This window comes from Pimephales promelas, chromosome 14 (genome assembly GCF_988280905.1).
Source record: "Pimephales promelas chromosome 14, fPimPro1.hap1.1, whole genome shotgun sequence".
Classification (NCBI taxonomy): domain Eukaryota; kingdom Metazoa; phylum Chordata; class Actinopteri; order Cypriniformes; family Leuciscidae; genus Pimephales; species Pimephales promelas.
The window spans coordinates 6,941,252-6,963,427 of NC_142782.1; the positions used below are offsets into that span (position 1 = coordinate 6,941,252).

General features: G+C 37.2%; 1 protein-coding gene across 1 annotated transcript in view; it reads left to right on the top strand.

Annotated features, from left to right (window-relative positions):
- The first annotated feature begins 1,375 nt into the window (after window positions 1–1,375).
- The window catches only part of clcn6 (Cl-/H+ antiporter 6), a 37,238-nt gene continuing 16,437 nt past the window's right edge, over window positions 1,376–22,176 (top strand). Inside the window, exons 1-17 of the mRNA XM_039687119.2 lie at window positions 1,376–1,505; window positions 2,258–2,320; window positions 2,447–2,512; window positions 2,597–2,662; window positions 3,133–3,199; window positions 3,285–3,391; window positions 6,623–6,749; window positions 8,153–8,220; window positions 8,666–8,724; window positions 10,136–10,268; window positions 10,739–10,852; window positions 13,572–13,738; window positions 13,845–13,962; window positions 15,584–15,713; window positions 20,827–20,980; window positions 21,109–21,265; window positions 21,489–21,595. Coding sequence (XP_039543053.2) covers window positions 1,431–1,505; window positions 2,258–2,320; window positions 2,447–2,512; window positions 2,597–2,662; window positions 3,133–3,199; window positions 3,285–3,391; window positions 6,623–6,749; window positions 8,153–8,220; window positions 8,666–8,724; window positions 10,136–10,268; window positions 10,739–10,852; window positions 13,572–13,738; window positions 13,845–13,962; window positions 15,584–15,713; window positions 20,827–20,980; window positions 21,109–21,265; window positions 21,489–21,595 — 1,778 coding nt within the window. The 5' untranslated portion in view covers window positions 1,376–1,430. The remainder of the gene's footprint in view (window positions 1,506–2,257; window positions 2,321–2,446; window positions 2,513–2,596; window positions 2,663–3,132; window positions 3,200–3,284; window positions 3,392–6,622; window positions 6,750–8,152; window positions 8,221–8,665; window positions 8,725–10,135; window positions 10,269–10,738; window positions 10,853–13,571; window positions 13,739–13,844; window positions 13,963–15,583; window positions 15,714–20,826; window positions 20,981–21,108; window positions 21,266–21,488; window positions 21,596–22,176) is intronic.

Sequence of the window (22,176 nt, forward strand, 5' to 3'; positions counted from 1 at the left end):
TAAGCATGTTTTGGAAAGATTTAAGCCTAATATTCCACCTGTGACTTTTAAGCACAAGAAAAATAAAGTTTTGTTCACCTAAAAAGACCATAAGACAGTTGCAGCTCATACAGAACGCTGCTGCCAGGATTCTGAGCAGGACCAGAAAATATGAACACATCACACACCAGTCCTCAAGTCTTTACACTGGCTGCCAGTTACATTTAGGATAGATTTTAAAGTATTATTACTGGTATATAAATCATTTAATGGGTTAGGACCTCAATATATTGCAGATATGCTAACTGAATATAAACCCAACAGATCACTCAGATCATTAGGATCACATCAGCTAGAAATACCAAGGGTTCACTCTAAGCATGGAGAGTCTGCTTTTAGCCATTATGCCAGCCGCAGCTGGAACCAGCTTCCAGAAGAGATCAGGTGCTCCTATAGGTATACAGTAGTCACATTCAAATCCAGACTCAAAACACATCTGTTTAGCTGTGCATTTATGAATGAGCACTGTCACTGTTCGTCCGACTGTTACTGCACTTCATTTTATTCTAAATGGTTTTACTTTACTGTATTTTATTTTTATCATAATTTTTATTTTTCATTATTTCTTATTTTTTATTCTAAACTGTTTTAATTATTCTGATTTCTTTTGATTATTTTAATTTCTTCTATGTAAAGCACTTTGAATTGCCATCGTGTCTGAAATGTGCTATATAAATAAACTTGCCTTGCCTTGCCTTGCCACTGTATTTATTTTGGAAAGACGTACATGATAGATATCATATTTGTCTATTTGATGGGGTTTTTATACTCAGAATGACAATTTGGAATGCAAATTACCACATATTATACAGTTATTATTATTTTTTTTTTAGGAAAATACCATACCTACATAAAAAAGTGGGCTCAATCCAAACCAAATTTTTCACATTTTAAAAATGACTTTATATTCTATGTAAATCTTTTGTGGAAAAAAGTGCAGAAAACATGTAATGCTTTGAAAGCACTGGATTTTATGTGTTTTCTACATAAGAAAATACAATATGTAATACCTCTTGTTCTCATGGCATTAAATAATAATAATAAAAAAATAAACACAAACGAGCAATACTGTATGTGTATGTGGAGAAGGCAGGATAAATGCAGACACACGCCCACACAGAAAAAAAAGAAAAGAAAAGTCAAAAGTCAACAATCAACATATTTATTAAAACTGTTCTTTAATCTTTGAAGTCTTTTGTTTTATTTTTTCCTGCAATAATGCACATCGACCTAGTGCGTTTAGTACACTTAAAGCTGCGTAGCTTGCGTCAGCTTGATTGAATCCAGCTTGTCTGCGTTAAAGTTACGCAGCTGGTGCGCGCTCGAACGCTTCAGCTCTCGTGTGATGGTCATGTGATCAGGTGCGCTCTAGTGGCGGTGTGTTGCTGAAGATGGCGTGCTGTGGAGGCTGTTTGTGTTGTCACTGCTGCTGCAATGAAGGCGATATAAGAACACCAGAGGAGCTGGTATGAGGGGATTTATGTGTATTATCTGTTTCATAACTGAAAGCGCCTTGTTGAATGTTATGCGCGTCCTTTCTAATGCGCAAAATGATGCTTCATCTGTTATTCTCCACCCACATTCACTGTAAACAGCACCATGTAAATCAAGTGTACACTAACAATGAGTTCACAAATCAAACTGAGTGTACTAAGAGCAATAAAACTCAACAAACTAACGTTACTGAATTCATTATCACCGAACGAGAAAGTGTAACATTAACTGTTTCTGAATTTAGTGTGCTCCCTATCTAGAAGACATTGTTGGGCATAACTTACTTGGCCAGTGCAGCAGTTTTGGATAATATGTCATTAGGGCGTCATGTCATTTTGGAATTATATCACAAACATATTAAGCTTGTAATTCTTGATTTTATGATGATTAACCTCATTTAATAATTATGTAACGTTAAATGAGTTTCTTATTTTTGTAAAGACAAAGAAAGAAAAAAAAGAAAAAAGAGATATGTGGACAAATCTTCTGATTCAGTCATTATTCTAGGTATAAGAAAATGACATGTCAGAAATGTACTGAGAAAGAGTCCTTCCATTGTTTAGAGTCGTCACATGCCATCTGTTCATTTTGAAGACTGCGATCATCCCAGTCTGGGAAACCTTAGAACCACCAAAAGGAAACCATCTGGGATTTACTTTCTAAACCATCTGATCCCATTTTCTGAATGTGTTAATCTGATTTTATTCTGACTTTTGCTTGTTAGACAATACTGGGTGAAACCAGAGAAGATGATGATGATGAAATATTGCCAAGAAAAGACTATGAGGTCAGTGAATAATGGACATAAAGTAATTCTAAGACTTGAAACATACTTGATATTTTGTCTTTACCTGTGATGTCTGAACAAAATGAACGCTGCATGTAATGTCTTCATTAATATTTTACATTTCAGAGTTTGGATTATGACCGATGTATAAATGAGCCATTCTTGGAGGTTTTAGAGGGGTTGGATAATAAGGTAAAATGCATTATGTCATCATTTACCATATTCGATGATGTCAAGTCCTTGTTTGCCAAGCTAATTATCTAATTTCTCTTACAGACAGCTAGAAAGTATGAAGCGATAAAGTGGATTTTGGTCTTTGCAATTGGAGTATCAACAGGCCTGGTATGTATCGGGGTGGTTTGTGCATCTAAAATGATTTCGATCAATTGCATAAGCTGTTTTTATAACATCTTGATATTTCTACTGTAGAGTTTGAAACTTATAGAGGATTGTAGATCCTGTGGGAGTAGAATATGCAATACAAAATTATAACTACAACAATATAAAATGAGAACCAATGTCTTTGTTGTGGTATTGGTTATTGGTATTGGTAATAGTATTGGTTATCTGTACCTTTGTTGTTTTTATATTTAGTACAAATATATTTAAACTGATGAATAAACTGATAACTAGTGTTACAAGACCATTAAGATTTTTCTGTTACACTTTATTTTATGGTAACTTCCTAGTTACACGTGTACTTACTATAGTAATAACTGTAGGATATTCAAATATTTGACATTTAATCTCAGTACAGTTTCTATGGTTATAAAAAAAAATTTTAATTTCTAACTTAACTTCTCTTTTTTCAGACTGGCCTGTTTGTGGATTTCTTTGTGCGGCTCTTCACTCAGCTAAAGTTCAGCTTGGTTGGAAAATGTATCTTTTCTGCTCAATCCTGCTTTGTGTTTTGGCTTGTAATTTTGCACCATTTGGTGATTGGAGTCCTTGACGTGTTGTTTAGCTGTGGAGGATTGCAGTGAGAATGGCTGTTTAGCTCTCTCATTACTGGAGCTGCTGGCTCTCAATATGATGTTCATATTCATCTCCAGTGTTCTGGTGCTCATTGAGGTAAGAACATACATTAAAGTTAGGGTAGGGAATTTCAGAGAGGCTAGCAATAGCAACCTAGCTTTGAAAGCATGACATCCTACCCTCCCTTCACAGTGCTTTCCAAAGCCACGCCTCCTTCAAATCACATGAACACGCACAGCAGAGTCTACAAAGCATCCCAGGATGAAAGACTGTTAAATTACCCCTTAACTTGATAGTGTTGACATCAAGAAACGCATAAATCTGAGTCTGACAGCTCTGGGTAGATTGTCACCAGGTTGCCATCTTGTAAATAATGTTATGACATGGCATGAACGTTTGGTTCAGGAGGAACTCTAAAAGGTGGCTGCTGTTTGTTTTTTTTCACTCTGTGGCAGTCTGTCTGCTACTCTGCATGACATGAAACGCTAATGATGTGTGATGTCTGAGCGAGTAGGGTGTGCGGAGTAATGGAAATACATGCGTTGACAGGCAGATAGGACATCCTATCATTGCGTTCGGACCGAATGCAATGATTGGACAAACATTTTTTTGATCCTGAGACTTCCAAACATGATATATACAGTCATGGTCAAAATTGATGGCATCCCTGGTAAATATGATAAAAACTGGCTGTAAAAAATAAATCTGCATTGTTTATCCTTTTGATCTTTCATTCAAAAAATTGTCAAAAATCTAACTTGTCATTGAAGTAAAAGAATTGAAAGTGGGGGGGAAATCACGTTATAAAATAAATGTTTTTCTCCAAAACACGTTGGCCACAATTATTGGCACTTCTAGAATATTTTATGAGTAAAATATCTCTTAATGATATTCCCATTAATATTTACCTTTTTTAGCACACCAGGGTGACTAGGAACATGAAATTGTCCAGCTATGACTTCTTGTTTCACAGGAGTTTAAATATGAGGAAACACAAATCATCCATCACAATAGAGTAAAACCAAAGAATATAGTTCTGATGTGCATAAAAAGATTGTTGACCATCACAAAATACAAAGTGGCTGTAAGAAAATAGCTAAAGAATTGAAAATACCCATTTTGACCATCAGGGCAATAATTAAGAAATTCCAATCAACTAAAGATGTTAGGAATCTGCCAGGAAGAGGATGTTTGTCTATATTTCCTTAAATGGACGGTGAGGATAAGTTTGAGTGGCCAAAGACTCTTCAAGGATCACAGATGGAGAATTGCAGATATTAGTTTAGACTTAGGGTCAGAAAGCAAAAAAAAAAGAAACCTACATCACCACATGTTGTTTGGGAGGGTTTCAAGAAAAAATCCTCCTCGCTCATCCAAGAACAAACTCCAGCAAATTCAGGTGTCAGACATGACTGGATCTTCAAATGGGACAGGCTTCTGTGGTCAGATTAAACTTAAAAAAGAGCTTTTTGGCAGCAAACACACTAGATGGGTTTGGTGCACACAAGGATAAAAAGTACCCCATGTGTACAATTTAATAAACCGTTGGATCTTTAATGTTGTGGGCATATTTTTTGCTGGAGGTCCTGGACTTCTTGTTCAGATACTTGGCATCGTAGATTCTACCAAAAATCAACAGATAAAAAATCAAAACCTGACGCCTTCTGCTAGAAATCTTATAATGGGCTATGGTTGGATCTTCCATCAGGACAACGATCCAAAACAAAATCAACACGCAAATTAGTTACGGAGCACAAAATAAAGCTTCTGCCTTTATCGTCACAGTGTCCTGACCTGATGAGTGGTCTGAACACCAACGTGGATCTGGAGACAGTCTGAATGGAGGAATGGTCTCTGATCTCTTGTCAGGTGTTCTCCAAACTCATCAGGCATTATAGGAAAATACTCAGATCTGGTATCTTGGCAAAAGGAGATTGCAAAAAGTATTTAAAGGGGTCATGAACTGGCTTTTTAAATGTTATTATATTGTTGTCTGAGGTCAACTTATAACGTTCGCTTGGTTTTTGCATTCAAAAACATCAAAATGAACAAGTAATAGGCTATTTTGTACCCTGGTTGTGAGCCTACCTAAAAAACAGTCGTTTTTTATGGGCGTGTCGCACTGAAGACTTGGAAGTAAACACCCACTGCTGCGAGTGGAGAACAGTTTTACATATTATAATGAGTTTAACTCACCCGTCGGTGCACACATGGGGGAAAACGTCCAATGTTGTAAAATGGCAACCGGATTCGCCCATACTTGTTCAACCCAAAGTCAGAGTGTTGCACAATATTCCTGTCAGATCCAATATAGACGGCACAGCACCGTTCTTTACTCTTAATCGGTCTGCAAATCCAGTCTTGTTGACAAAACAATCCTCAGTGAAATGAAGCGAACGTGTTTTACCCTCATCAGCTGGAACGTCATTAAAAATAAAGTTTATCCATGAAGTCCTATTGGAATAGCGACTGTCTTGCACAACCAGGCACTGCACAATATTCTGTATTGCTCGGTAGCGATCCAGTTTGTCATCACGAGGTAAGCGTGCATGTATGTTACTATGTGTGTAATGCGCGAATCGGTGGGCGGGGCTAAACCTGCCGTGGTGAAGCAGGCGTTGATCATCTTCTGTGGGGGTGGTGTTTTATCCTCTTTGTCGTCATAGTTCCCCACTTTTAAAAACGAGTCGTTTGCTGAGCCTGGTGTCAATAAAAGCTTTTATTGGACTAACAAGGACGTTTTCAGTTCTGAAACTTACAGGATATTCTTATAATATGATGACCTCTTAGATGTCAAAAGCTCAAGGAAAATTTGATTTCTCAGTTCATCACCCCTTTAATATAGGGTGCCAATAATTGTGGCCAACGTGTTTTGGAGAAAAACATTTATTTTATAATGTGATTTCCCCCCCCCCCCCCCTACATTCAATTCTTTTACTTCAATGAAAGGTTAGAATTGTGCTAATTTTTTAAAAGAAATATCAAAAGGATAAACAATGCACATTTATTTTTTACAGCCAGTTTTGATCATATTTACCAAGGGTGCCATCTATTTTGACCATGACTGTATATACATGTTTTAATATTTAGACCACTTCTATTATTGATTGCTATCAGGATGTGAAGACAGTAACTGCTCTAAACTGCTCTCAGTTGGAAAGTTACAAGACGCACACAAACACACACACACATATCATACATGTATATCATTTACATATAAATGACATAAATATATAAATCATAAATCAAAAAAGCTCCGCTCATTTAATAATTGTATAGTGGGGGAGTATATAATGAATCTTATTTTTTTTTTTTTCCTGTATATAGCCTGTTGCAGCTGGGTCTGGTATCCCAGAAATTAAAAGTTACCTTAACGGAGTAAAGATTCCAGGGATTGTGCGGCTGCGGACCTTCATTTGTAAAGTCACTGGTGTCCTGTTTGCTGTTGCTGGAGGTAATTATGAGAAATTTGTCCATATCTGCACTACAAAGATTATAATAAAACCTGACTCTGTGCTCTAAATGACGTAATGGTGATTGCCAATTAAAACTCTATTTGGTTAAAGGTAGGGTATGTGATTTTCTTTTTTGACCATTTTTTTTTCAAAATCACTTGAAATCCTATTCCTAACCCACTTACAGCCTCTGAGTTAGAAGCACTGAGGCCATGTCCACACTAATACGTTTTCGTTTGAAAACGTATATTTTTCTCTCCGTTTTGGCCTTCCGTCCACACTGAAACGCCGTTTTAAGTCACCAAAAACGTATAGTTTGAAAAACGCTCTCCAAAGTGGATGAATTTGAAAACGCCGTTTTCGCGTTGTAGTGTGGACAGTGAAACCGGAGGTATTTCAAAACGATGACGTAAGTTTAGTCATGTGATCCATGTAGTACCAATAGATATTCATGTTTATCGCTATTGTGCCTATTATTCATTTTTACACTGTTGCTAAAATATGTTACTTTCTATGTTACTTAATATGTGCTATTCTTCATAGCACAGTACTGCGAGACAGATAATGTACTCACATTTGCAGTCCTGCGGCAAAACAGGAGAGCAGTTGCGTTTTAGACCAAATATGGTGACTGAATGCGACCTGGATGCATCAGTGATGGTGAGATATTTTGCTAAATAAAATGATCCCGTTTGAAGAATTGCGCGATAACTTTATTATTTATTTCCCCCTCTGTAACGTCTCAGTGAGCTTTTGTGAAGTTTCATGCATGCGCAGTAAAGTGAATTTAGAAGTTTCTCATCCACACTGAAACGTCAGAAAACGCCTGAAAACACTAGTGTGGACGGAGAGCGTTTTTAAACGAAAACCCCGTTTTCAAATGTATCCGGATTAATGTGGACGTAGCCTGAAATGAATATCACGGACTCAAAACTCCAGCCAATCATTTCCATGACCACCTAGAATCATTGGACAGTCAGTGCGTCAATCAAACGGTTGTACCATACCCCCATGTGTGTCCCCTTCATGTGCATACTCGTGACCCAGTCACAGTAAGTGCAAGTTCCCCCATTACACAGAGTGAGAGAGAGAGAGAGAGAGAGAGAGTGCAATCTCGCGCATCTGAGTTTTGCAGATGCATGGTTGCCGCGTCCATGTTCATCGAATGGGTGGAGTCAGGGCCAGCATTGGAGGAAAGAAGGTAGGACCTTTTGAGTTGTGTATTTTCAAAATCTGCCGGCCGTTTTGCAAATCCCATACCCTACCTTTAAGGTTTTCAAGAAACATATGTGTAAACTGGCCTGATGCTGGTAATATGATGCTGGCCTTGCAGCCAGATGACAGTGGCAGGTCTTTTAAATGTTATTCCAGGCTGAATCAGTATTGTTTTTTTTTGTTTCAGGGTTGTTTGTTGGTAAAGAGGGACCGATGATCCACAGTGGAGCGATAGTAGGGGCAGGACTTCCTCAGGTACTCCTCCATATGCTGATATTTCCAACGTGAGCTGAGTAATACACATATTGAGTTCACTAATCTTTAACCTTTCTGCCGTAGAAAGAAGTTAAGATTGACAGTACTGTAAGGCTAGAAGCTTACGCTGCTATTTTGAACCAATAATCGGAAACAAAAAGCAGTTGAAGGGTGATGTGCATAATTCAGTTTTTATCTGACCCCAATAAAGTTGTTATTATTCTTTTACCTCTTATTCTTTAAAGGTAAGTCTTTCTTAGAAGTGATATCATTTCTGAAGTACTAGGGCAGTAAAGAGTTCTACCCCTATTCGCTCAGCCCTACGATACTTTAGATGGTTGATGATTTTGTGATCTGAATGTTACCTGGTAAGTAATTTATGCGTCATCTTTCCTGCCACATTCGAAGTTAAATATTTTGAATGCGTGTTTGTATGTCTGCTTAGTTTCAGAGCATCACCTTCAAGAAGATTCGCTTTCACTTCCCATATTTCCGCAGTGACAGGTAAGTAATGCATCACACCAAACACTAAATCATTTATTACATAGTGCAAAATGAATGTAAAACAGCATTTAACTCCACTGGCTGCTACCCTTTACCTCTGTAATGTGGTATATTTCTATGTGAAAATGCAGTATAGAACATTGTATCCAGTGATAATTGAGTGAAATGCAAAATGTATCAATATTTAAAGGGTTAGTTCACCCAAAAATGGAAATTCTGTCAGTATTTACTCTTTTTTCTTCATGTTGTTCCAACCCTGTAAGACTTTCGTTCGTCTTCGGAACACAAATTAAGATATTTTTGATGAAATCTGAGAGCTGGATCACTCCTGCATACTAGTCCATAGGCTTCTTGAGGAATTGAAACTTGCTGGCCTCAAAGTTATTAAAGACATCGTTAAAATAGTGCAAGTGACTCAGTGGCCCAATCTTAACTTTATCAAGCGACGAGAATACTTTTTGTGCGCAAAAACAAACAAAAATAACGACTTTATTTTAACTATTCTCTAGTTCTCTAGTTCTATTCTCAACTTCCTTCTCTATGGGCCTCTAGTCAGTTAACGTAGTGTGATAGCGTAGAGCTACGTTACACGTAGGCTCACTATTGGCCGACGCTGGTCATGTGTGTGATGCGTGTGACGTACAACAACAGAAGCTTACACTATTAAACTAGTAACCTGACTCGAGGCAGAGAGAGAAGTAAATGAATAGTTGAAATAAAGTCATTATTTTTGTTGTTTTTTTGCGTATCTCGTTGTTTGATAAACTTAAGATTGAGCCACTGTAGTCACTGACTATTTTAACAATGTCTTTTCGAGGACGTTTCAATCCCTCAGAAGCCTATAGACTAGTATGCAGGAGTGATCCAGCTCTAAGACTTCATCAAAAATATCTTAATTTGTGTTCCGAAGATGAACGAAGATCTTACGGGGTTGGAACAACATGAGGGAGAGTAAATACTGACAGAATTTTCATTTTTGGGTGTACTAACCCTTTAAAGCTAGTTTACGGAAATAGTGTTTTTGTTAACATGATCCAATATCATGAGTAGCTTTTTAAAAAAAAAAAATACTTTTTTTGGTTACTCTTTACAATAAGGTTTCATTTGTTAACATGAAGTAAGAATGAGAATTATTATTGCATTAACTAATATTAAGCGAATGTTATTAATGTTAATTAGGCCTTATTGTAAAGTGTTAGCCTTTTATCTTTATAATATAACTGTTGTATGATATTATTTTATTATAATTAATACATAATATATTTATAAAAAAAATAACATAATATATATATTGCATCTTTAGAATAATGTGCACTGCTTAAATGTGCTCAATAAGACTGACTGTGTATTAATAACTGGGATATCAAAAGTGCCCTAATTTTTTTTTTGATTTATGTTATGTTGTGTTAAGGGACAAAAGGGATTTTGTGTCGGCGGGTGCAGCAGCCGGAGTTGCGGCTGCCTTCGGGGCACCCATAGGGGGCACACTCTTTAGTCTGGAGGAGGGGTCATCCTTCTGGAACCAGGCTCTCACATGGAAAGTGGTATGTTGATGTTTGTTGGGTTTTGGCAGAGACTATAGAGACATGCCACTTCCTCAATCCTTAATACAACTATATTGGGAAAACCCGTATCACCAAAGACAGAGAGCGAGAGAATCTTTGTGCATGCGCAGTAAAAGTATAACCTGTGGGGGAAAAGGCATTTTAAACCTTATTTTGGGGCAAAGTCATCAAACTTTTTCAGTGATTTTTATCATATTTTACTGTTTTTTGTTTCTATACAAGCAGTTTTTATGTCCCAGTGACCAGTGAAAGTGCCCATCATTTAGATTGGAGCCTGGTCTTGTTGGTCCGAAATAGCTGCCCGGAGGCGTTGCCAAGATGGCGGCCGAGTGGCATGACTTGACTAAAAGGACTTTGGTTTTGGTCATGTATTTTTGGTTTGTGCTCAAAGTGCTACTTGACCTTAATCCATTATAATTCCCTGTACCTGTCTCTCTTCTGTCTTTTAGTTGTTCTGCTCCATGTCTGCCACTTTTACACTCAACTTCTTTCGTTCTGGGATCAACTTCAATAAATGGGGATCATTCCAGCTCCCTGGCCTGCTCAACTTTGGAGAGTTCAAGGTGAAGAACTACAGAATGAAAACATTAAGTCCCCTTTATTATATGCATTTTTATTGTGTTGATGTAGGTTAGGTCAGGGGTTCTCAACTCCAGTCCTCGCGACCCACTGCTCTGCATATTGTGTATGTCTCCCTTACTTAACACACCTGATTCAGATCCTCAGCTTGTTAGGATAGCCGTAGAGTCTGGCCCTGTCCCAATACTCACTTGAGCCCTAAGGCCTTCCTCGAAGTGGACACTTGTTGAAAGTGCACTTAGCGGAGAAAGAGCGCAAGGGCCCGAAGCTGTGAAGAGCAGAATTGGGACAGTTTTGCACACCTCAAAAAGCTACTTTTTTTTTTAACTCTTACCCAGCAACCTTTCTGTTAATGCTATTAATATTAAAACAGTTTTTGGCTAAGATAAAATGTGATTGAGGTTTACCTGAGTTTATACTGCCTTACCATATTCACAGAGATTCGAAATGCAATGTTAATTGTTATTATGGAAATTGATATATGAAATTCCCATACATGAAAAAAAAGAAACAAAAACAAAAAAAAACATGACGTGTTGGTGATATATTTTGTATAGGCTATAGATTAAAATAGTCTAACATAGGCTGTATAAAATAAAATGACACAACCTTGTCTCTTTTTATTTTATTGACCAAGAATAGCCATTATTAAAGTATAAGCTTAAAAAGTATAAGTAGTATAAGTATAAGAAGCTATATAAGTCAACAAATAAGGCAAGTTAAAAGATTCAGTCAAACGTTTCAACGTTACAGTTAAATAGCCTAAATATAGTTATGAAACTTCACTTTTCCCCTCAGCCAAAACGATTTTCCAGGGAACAAATCATAGAATAATGAGACCAAAGATCGCCCGTCTGATATACACAAGCCGATTTATAGCTCATGTTTAACCACTAGACACAGAGCCCGCGGGAAACGCAAGAATGACTAGCCGGGGCAAGGCTGTTGCAGGCGGGGTACATGAGCGCTGAGCACCCGCCGCCCTTACCTGGAACTCCGAACGTCAGATTAATTTTTTAAAATAGGCGCTATTTTTTATAAATAAACCACAGATTTGAGCTTTAAACAACTATATTCTCGACTGAAAAACTCTTAAAACTACATTTCGTGAAATATTTTTGAAAAATTCTTCACCACACCAGCATCCTTTATCTTCGGAGTTTCCGCTCCCGAACAGCACCATAGCAACCGTTCTCCCCTACAAGGATTCTGGGTAATATCCTATAGCAAAGTGAGGTCTGATGCGCACTTACGAAAAGGGTGCATTAAGTGCCCTTTTGATCACCCCTGGAGAACACTATTAGAGGATTGGGACACCCTACGGTCTTGCACCCCTTAGCGAGAACGCGCATTGAGGGGCACAAGGGCGCAAGTGCGGATATTGGGACAGGGCCTCTGTCTTAACGAGCTGAGGATCTGAATCAGGTGTGTTAAGTAAGGGAGACATACACAATATGCAAAGCAGTGGGTCGCGAGGACTGGAGTTGAGAACCCCTGGGTTAGGTGATAATATGGTAGTAAGATTTAAAAGAACCAAATCCTTTCATGTCCTCTTTTACGTTTAAATAGGGGTGTAACAATATATCGTGCCACAATATATCATAATGCAAAAATGCAACAATACGTATCGTGGATAGTGACAATATGTATATAGTTCACTCAAAATCAAAATTACTGTGTGAGGAAAAAAATGCCAGGTTTCAGAGTTTTAGTGTCAGTACTACATTAAACTACTGTATAATGATGCAATATGGGAATATTTGTGGTTCCTCAAATGTCAAATGTCAGTAAATTTTTTTTTTCTTATGTATCTAGTCAGTGACAGAGTGCAAGCATATTCATATACAATAATTCTGTATTTTCAGGTTCAGAATCATGAATATTGTTATTCTGGTGTCACCATTGTCCTTGGCTTGGGTTACAAGCACCAAATCCAAGCATATTCATTTACACCCACAATGTAATATCAAAGTTTTAATCAATGGTAAATTTTTTTGTTAACCTTTTATCATATGTCTTGGAGTATCTCCATAATATCGCATCGTGAGTTCAGTATCGTGATATGTATCGAATCATGATATGAGGATATCGTTACTCCCCTACGTTTAAATATTTATTTGGCCTATTACATTCTTAACCCTTAAGAATAAACAGTGAATTGCATTTATTGAGTCATCAGAGATTCAATTACTGTTACGCCAAAAAATATATACTTACACTATTACATACCTCGGGTCACTAACAGCAACCCTATACACTTCTCACAAACAAATTAATTTGCAAAAAGATATTCTTATAATTTTTTTAAATTTTTTAAAAAGACCCACGTTATGCATTTAAGAGTTATTGCACATTCTTACTGTGAATAATTAGTTTACAGTTTAAAAAAAAAATTATTATATTTAATAAAATTGTAATGTCCTTTTCACCTGTTTAGTTTAAAAAAAGTTAGAATCCAGAATGCTATTTGATTGAGCCTAATGTTATAGGTAATGCAGCTTTTTTTTTTTAATTAAAAGATAAATAATAGTTAATGCAGTAATTTTAATATTAAGTCAAAAATGCTATGATGCTCTTGAGGGTAAATTTGACCTTAAGCTTGCTGATTACTTGCGAATGCAGTTTCCTGTTGACATAAAATGATCAATGAATCATTGAAAGCAAACTCAAGCAGGTTTGTTTGTTTTTCTTTGCTATCTTTAGTGCACAGATGGAGATAAGTCATGTCATTTGTGGACGGCAGTAGATTTGGCGTTTTTTGTATTAATGGGGGTGGCAGGAGGTCTGCTCGGCGCGCTGTTCAACTGCATCAACAAACGGCTGGCAAAATACCGCATGAGAAACGTTCATCCCAAAGCAAGATTCATCAGGTGCCCGAGTATTGAATGAAACTTTAGAATTGAACTAACCAGGTATGAAGAGAGTAGCGTTCTCACTTGTACATATGGCAATATTTTATGTTTCTTTTATTGGCAGGGTGTTGGAGAGTCTATTGGTGTGTATGGTGACCACACTAGTGATCTTCATGGCTTCAGTGACTCTGGGGGAGTGCCGAGATTTAGTCTCCACCATAAATAACAACACATCGACACAGGTCAGACTAAGACCAGCTTCATTTCTCTCTTATAACTTCATTATTTTTCTCTCTTCTAACTCTATTTTTCTTAGCTTCTTTGGTCCCACATTATATTAAAGGCACACTATGCAAGAATTGTATCTTAATATAACAGCTTTAAAGTCATTTTGGTAGGGTGATTTTGGTAGGGTGAATCATCCTGGTAGTAAAGCTTGGGACACACACACACTGCTGGAAAAAACAGCAATGCAAGTTTGAGAGGAGCGCCCCCGACAAATCTCGCAAGAATCACAACATGCTTTACGGCAACGACGTCACACACATTAACCACAACATGAAGCACGAAGACACTTGCGCGCATTTCAGACGTGATCCTCGATGATGGAAAAAGCAAAGAAGACGCAATTGAATGAGACTAGGAAAAGGAAAAGAGAATGAGCCTCTCTGCTCAACCCGTAAATAAATGCATCAATCCGCAAGTTTTGTTTGAGTTTTTTAACGGTCTAGTGGTAGATCTTTTGCCAATCGTGTCAGAGTTTACAGGTTTTAAGTTTTTTCTCTCTCTCTCTCTCAAACTGAAAATGTTTGTCAGTGGTTACAGTCTATATCAAGCAGGGACACGCTTTTGTGCATTTTATTTTGTGATTTCACCGGAATGAATAGAGAGTCTCCACAACCGCGATAGATTGAAGAGCGCGCGCACCACCACAAGCGACACTATGTATACATGACACTGATAGCAGCGGACACAAGCTTTCAGCTTGAGTTCAAAAACATATTTTAGTGTTAGATATTATTTAATGCAAAAAATGCACACTATGCAAGATTTGCATCTTAATACAACAATTCACGATGACGTCACAACAACAATAGACGTTCTTCCGGGTGGCAAAAGCCGAAGCGTCCCTATGGCAACACTAGTAAATTGCTTGGAGGGAGACACACCGCCGACAGTAGCCTAATCTACATTTCAACAGTTGATTCGAAAACAGACGTGGTGGAAATTCAGACATAGTTAACATGATCATTAGAGCTTAGATTCTTTGATCTAGAGAATTGCACTCCCAACGCACCAGACCGCATCTGATGGCCGAGCGCGAGCGGTAATGCATTCACTCTGTGTGTGCGGATTGCGGGAGAATAAAACGATTCGTGGGACTCCCGCAAACTAGAAATATCTTTGACGGTTAATGTACAGAGAAGTCCAGATTAAACATTTGAATGACTCGTAAATGTAAGTACACATGTATGGCCTATCCCTTTAAATGGGATGAAAGATATAGAATGTATTGAATGTTAGCTTGATGTTGTTCCCAAATAGCATGATCTATTTAAGTCCACATGTCATTTTAACAGGAAACTCTGCTTCTAACCATAGCTTGATAGCTATAGTTAGAACCACGCACGTTTGTGTTGCTGTTTGCGAATGTTTGATGGAACTGTGGTTTCGGAAAACACCGTTGTTTAGCTTTGTTGCAACCCCCAACTTATTACCAACTTATTGCAAGTTGCAACACACCCCAGGTCCACAGTTCAGTTTATTTTTATGAGATTACAACTTCTAATTTCTAAAAAGCTGTCCTTTTTCGTGTGCAGTACGAATCAGACTGTTGGTGATATTATGGTTTGTGTTTTGTAGGGTTCTGTAAATGAGGAGGTGAACTCAACCATACGACGATTCTTCTGCTACAACAACACATATAATGACATGGCGACTCTGTTCTTCAACCCTCAAGAGGTGGCAATCCATCAGCTCTTCCACCAGAATGGTAAGAAACGTACATGCAGCAATGTACTGTGTTTAGGTTAGGTGTTTTTTTTGTTTGTTTGTTTTTTAGTCACAGCATGGTTTGCTATTTTGAATGTACTTCCCCAATTTACCCAAAATTTGATATGTATGTCATTTACTCCACCTCAACCTATTTTAGGACTGCACATTTGCATAAATAATCTTTTGGTCAATATTACGATTACTCAATGACTTATTAAAGGGCACCTTTTATGCCCCTTTTTACAAGATGTAATATTGGTTTTGGGTGTCCCCAGAATGTATTTGTGAAGTTTCAGCACAAAATAAACCATAGTTAATTTATTAAAACCATTTTAAAATTTTTCATTTCATTTTCAATTTTTCAACATGTCATTTTTGGGGCCTGTTTTAAAAAGTGCTGTTTTGGTGCATACGACCTTAAGTGCAAATGAGCTGCATATCCCCGCCCTGCCTTTGGATGAGGGCGTCACTTGCATACCTATGGCAGTCGGTCTAAGCAGAATGGCTGAGAGTCAGAGCCATGGAGAGAGAGTGAGAGACCAGCTGTTTTGTATGTCATTCAGCCGTACATGTTTGAATCGGACTATATATAAATAGTCTCTGATCAGACCCAGATGACGAAGAGATTTCGGAAGAATAAACACAAATGAGAATGGACCAGTACGTCTCGGTATGGTTATTTGATACATATATGTTTATAGAGTTGTAATCGCGTCCCCTTTGCAATTATGGAGGTGCAAAACACAGACACAGACTAACGTTGGCGCAATTTTTTGAAACTACAAACACATACTGTGATAAAGTTTGCTACGTACAAGCGAAATTACATTTATGCGAGGGACCTGTTGCGTCATGTTTACTTGTCATACAGGTGCTTCTGTGGCAAATGTGTGAAGATGGCTAACTTACAGAACAACAAATATATGCAGTTTTTAAAACAATATCTTTAAAATATATATATTTATAAACGTGTTGCAACACACACTATACAAACAAGGTTTAAATTAAATACACATACATCCTACGACGACGACAACAACTTTAGACGCATTTGCTTTTGAATTGGAATTGCCTGACATCGACTAAAATTACTATTTGCTCAAAAATCATAAAATACACTTACTGTTACTGGAGAGGTGACGGTGGATTGCAAACCGTAGACGACGATCGACAGTTGAGGATTAACTTTGAAGCAAGACCTGCTTTCAATTGACCCTCGTCCACAAAACAGTCAGTCAGAAAATGATTCGCTCAAACATAAACTTATTTACGAAGGAAAAGCGCCACTTAAACTTCTAAAATACAATACATCCACTGTGTTTTCTGTGGCTCTGATGTCGGAAATAAGTGAAAACTACTATGTATGTCATTATTACATCCCATCCCACAACAGAACACTTATGATTCTAGGAGACATTACTGGCTGTCGTTGAAACAATGGAGGATGGTGTACAGATCACCGAGGGCGGGGTCTAGGCCACAACCACACTGTCAATCAAACCCCTTGCTCAATTCTATGTCACAAAGAGCTGAATCTTAGAACAGCTCATTCTGAGACAGGTGAATATGATTTATTGAGATTGTAAAAAAAACATTCTAGGGTGGTTTTGCTCACACACTGCTAACACACATTTATGTTCAAACACCATGTAAATGTGAATTTTGCGTAATGGGTGCCCTATAAAGGGTCACTCCACCCCTGGAAAGATGAATGTGTATTTTAAATAGGGTTGGGAACCGAGAACCGGTTCTTTTTCAGAACCGGTTGTGTTTTTGAAAAAATACCGGAACCGTGCAAAATTCCTAAGTTTCGGTTCCGAAAACGGTTCTGATGCCGATGCGATATCATCATGTGGGCGAAGTGCTGGGAGTAGAAGACGCCGTCTTATTCCTAAATGACAAAAACTTCACCACTGAAGTTGCGATTTGCTCTCACACGCGCTGCATTTGTCACACACAGACACACGCACGCTGCGCGCGCCGACCGCCGAGTCACTCTCTAGCCTACATTCAAATCTGTTTGCGCTGAGAGAGAGAGAGCAGTTGTCGATATGAAACTGCTTTACAATCACACAGTCTCAATATTTATTTGTTTCACATATTCAAATGATTTCCGTTACAGAATTAGTGAGATTATAGTTTGAGTAAACATTGACGGTAGTGGTCAAAACAGATGCAGTCCGTATATTTTTTGTGTTCAGATTTTACAAAATATATACAATGAGCGAGTGCATCATAATGTTTTTTTTTCAAACCGTGTTTTTGTCTTATCTTGAATCACTACATAAAGCCTGTAATAAGCGTTAATACTCGGACTTCTTGTTTAGACTGGCCGGCGGATCGCAGCTGCTGCGGAGTAGCCCAATGCCTGCGTGACTCGTCATGGACATAAACAGAGAGAAGTAGCTCCGGCAACAATGTTCTTCCGCAAGACGCATGCACTGTTAGAGCGCCGATTTATCCAGTAATGAAATAAGTAAAGTCTTAATGAATCAATCATTCAAACCGTTTTAAAAAATAATCTGTTCTACACACATATGTGTGTTAAAGCATATTCTACTCCTTCTGAGAGGGTATTCTTCACTGTTGGAGATACAATAAAGGAGAGGTCTAAATTATTATAGAGAATGCAGAATTTTTTAATTTCCTTTATATATATATATATATATATATATAATTTGTTTTTTTTTTTGCAAAGATTGCTTAATAATATTTTGAGTTTGTTTACATTACCAGTCTGTTAAACTAATTTGTCAAGTACTATAAGAAATAAACACAAAAAGGATTGTGGATTTTTCTCTTACTAATATTTTTAATTGAATGGGAACCGGAACCGGAATCGTTTGGCGGAACCGGAATCGGAACCGGAACCGGAAAATTTCTCACGATTCCCAACCCTAATTTTAAATGGGTAATTTATGTAGAAGAAATGTGAAATCATTTTTGAATTTAGAGCTTTCTAGACTGACAAAGCCAGAAAATGTATTTTTGGCTTATGCGGATGAAAGACAACAACTCCCAGAATGCACTTGCTTCGCTGCCCTAGGAGGCCACGAGACGCACCGGTCTCGTATCTCTCAAGGAGGAGCGGGAATTTTCTTAGCAATGTTAAAATGCACATCAACCGATCACTTGTTTAGCGTTCATGTAAACACTATATATTCAGATTCACCAATCAGAATGAATTCAGTTAGATTTAAACACATGCTGTGCATGTAAACAATGAATGGCGACTGCAGAAAGCAAAAGCTGAATCCCGGACATCGACGGCCGGACATGTCTGGGAAAAAGAGGATGATAACCCCTACAGTTACTACGCGGCTTTCTCCACAGAACAAAAGCCTGCTAGCTTAGCTTCCAAAAAAGATAGATGACACTATGTGTAATCCCAATCCTCCATAATGCATCCCTCTGCGTATTCAGTACCTTCATCCATATTTTCAAGAAGTTTCTGCCTGTGAAATCAGACGCACTGGCACTGATCTGTGATAGATCTGTTAGCGCATTAAGCCCAACCCCCTATGGGCGGGTTTGAAAGGGTTGGTTCTAGTGCTTGTATTCTTTGCAGAAATCTATGACGCAAAAATCGTTATTTTACGTCATTGTAGGAGGAAGTGTAAGAGGGGGGGGCTCTTACACTTTCTCCTACAATGACGTAAAATGACGTTTTTTGCGTCATTGTAGGAGGAAGTGAAAAAGGTAAATAGAGGATTTCTCTCTTCTCAGGGGAAAATGAGAGAGTGTTGTACAACCATTCAATAGTATATCTGGGTTTCTAACAATGGAAAGCTTAATGCAAATGGATGGAGTGTCCCTTTAACAATCCACTACAGATCAAAAGTTTGGAATAATTCTGATTTTTTTTTTTTTTTTTTTATGTTTTTGAAGACTCGTTTGCTCTCCAAGGATTCATTTATTTGGTAAAAAAAAAAATACAGCAGAAACAGTAATATTGTGAAATATTATTAAAAAAATATATATATATATTTTAACATATTTTCAAATGTAATTTATTCCTTTGATGCCAAGCCATTACTCCAGTCTTCAATTTAATAAAGATTTATTGATCATTATTTTAATGCCTCCTTGCTCAATAAAAGTAATTATATATTTATCTTTAATCTTATTTTCCCCAAACTTTTGAGTTTGACCACCTCCACGATGAGACTGACTGGTGGTGGAAGACTAATCCGCATATTAGAATGATTTTCTGAGTAATGATGCTGAAAATTCAAATTCAATGAATTACATTTTAAAATATATTTAAATATAAAAGTTATTTTAAATAACATGTCATAATATTACTGTTTTTGCTGTATTTTGGATCAAATAAATGCAGCCTTGGTTAGCAGAAGAGACTTACCGATCTAAAACTTTTCAATGGTAGTGAATATTTTAAATAAATTATATTAAAATAAATGAGACCAAAATAATGAACTGTTGTGCATTTCCACACCTACTAAAAACTACTAAACATTCAGCGAGGGTGAAATCACACTGCTGTTAAAAAAGTAGAAAGACCCAAAAGGGTCCCACTTTATATTAAGTGGCTTTAAGTACTATGTACTTACATTGAACAATAAGTACAATGTATTATTGTGTTCCTGTTGTATTGTAAAACACTTTTGCTGCTATTGAGATGTGATACGGGTAAGGTTAGGGACAGGTGTGGTGGTATGGGTCGGTTTAAGGGTAGGTTAAGGTGTGAGGGGAGGGTCAACTGTGTAATTACTAATGTAATTACATAAAGTAATTATGGCTGTAATTACATGCTGGAATTTTAAAATATAAGTACAATGTAAAAACATGTAAGTACACAATAAGTCCATTGTAACAAACTATTAATTTCAATGTAAGTACATAGTACTAAAAGCCACTTATTAGAGCCTCATTGTGAAACGGTTTGTGGCACAATAAAAGTTCTATCTTGTTTTCATAAATGTTACAATCCAAATTTTCATTAAACATCCAGCCCTCACCTCTATAATATTGTGGTCTATAGAAATCAATTTGAAGTTTCCTGAGATGTATATACTGTATGACTATACTAAACTCAATTTTCTAACCCTCTCTCTGTCTTTCTTTCTCATTTGTTCTGGCTTTGTTCACAGCTACCTTCAGTCCGGTCACCCTCTCGCTGTTTTTCGTGCTTTATTTCTTTTTGAGCTGTTGGACATATGGTGTGTCCGTCCCCAGTGGTCTGTTTGTCCCATCTCTTCTCTGCGGAGCTTCACTTGGACGCCTGCTGGCTAATGTCCTCAAAATGTAAGATTCATTTCTGTTTAGTGTCCTAAGAACTACCCAGGTCACCTTTTTGGACCAGGACACATGTATTTAACACATCTTATTCATTTTGCATAAATGTAAAATGTTGTTTTACTGTGTAATTGCAGAAACTTCCACATGCAAATCTATTCGGGGACCTTTGCCTTGATTGGAGCAGCTGCCTTTCTAGGAGGCGTGGTTAGAATGACTATCAGCCTGACGGTAATCTTAATTGAATCGACCAATGAGATCACCTACGGACTTCCCATTATGATTACACTGATGGTAGGAAAACTGAAATCTGAATTTGGTGGGGGGTTTTTTTGTCTTATAGGAAATCATCATCGAGTTAATTTGTGTGATGATAAATACTATTATTTGGACCGCTTGTGTGACTTTTCAACTATCAGACATAATTAAAATTTAATATGGTAAAAATATATAATATATCACATATAATGTTTCATTCTTCTCTTCAGTGATGTCTAACTACCATTGTTTTTGTCAGGTGGCCAAATGGACAGGAGATTTCTTTAATAAGGGCATATATGATATTCACATTCACCTGAAAGGAGTCCCGCTGCTAGAGTGGGAAACAGAAGTCGAGATGGACAAGTGAGACCTTTTATATTACACATGTCGCAGTGGCTTTTTATTATCGAGGATCACAGAGACTCCAAGAATTTGAACTTTTAAGGCACACTTAAAAATCTCATTTCATAACATTATTTGTCAAATAATCCAAGTTGTAGAAAAAAATATGCTATTTTGTAATGCAATGATGTTCGTAGATGATGCGTCTAAATGCTTTTGGCGCCACTTCATTCAATCATTCATTCATTGCACTCATTCAATGCTTAAAATCCTTCTCATTTCTTGAAATTCATGAATTCAGTCATTGCTTAAAATCTTAAGTTAGGGTGTTTTTGAGGTTATAAGGTTGATTTCATGTAAAAAAAAAAAAAAGTCTAATCTTTAAGAAAAGTGAAATCTCTTAAAAAAAATGTATTCACTCGCTGCTTAAAATCCTTATCTCCTTTCTTAAAATTCATTAATTAATTCAGTTATTCATTCAAATCTTTAGTTTACCTCATTCTTTGCTTAAAATCCTTGGTTGGTTCGTTCATTCATTCAAATACTACATTTATTTCTCAAACTTTGTGTAAATCCTTAGCTGTTTCTAAAAAATCATTTGT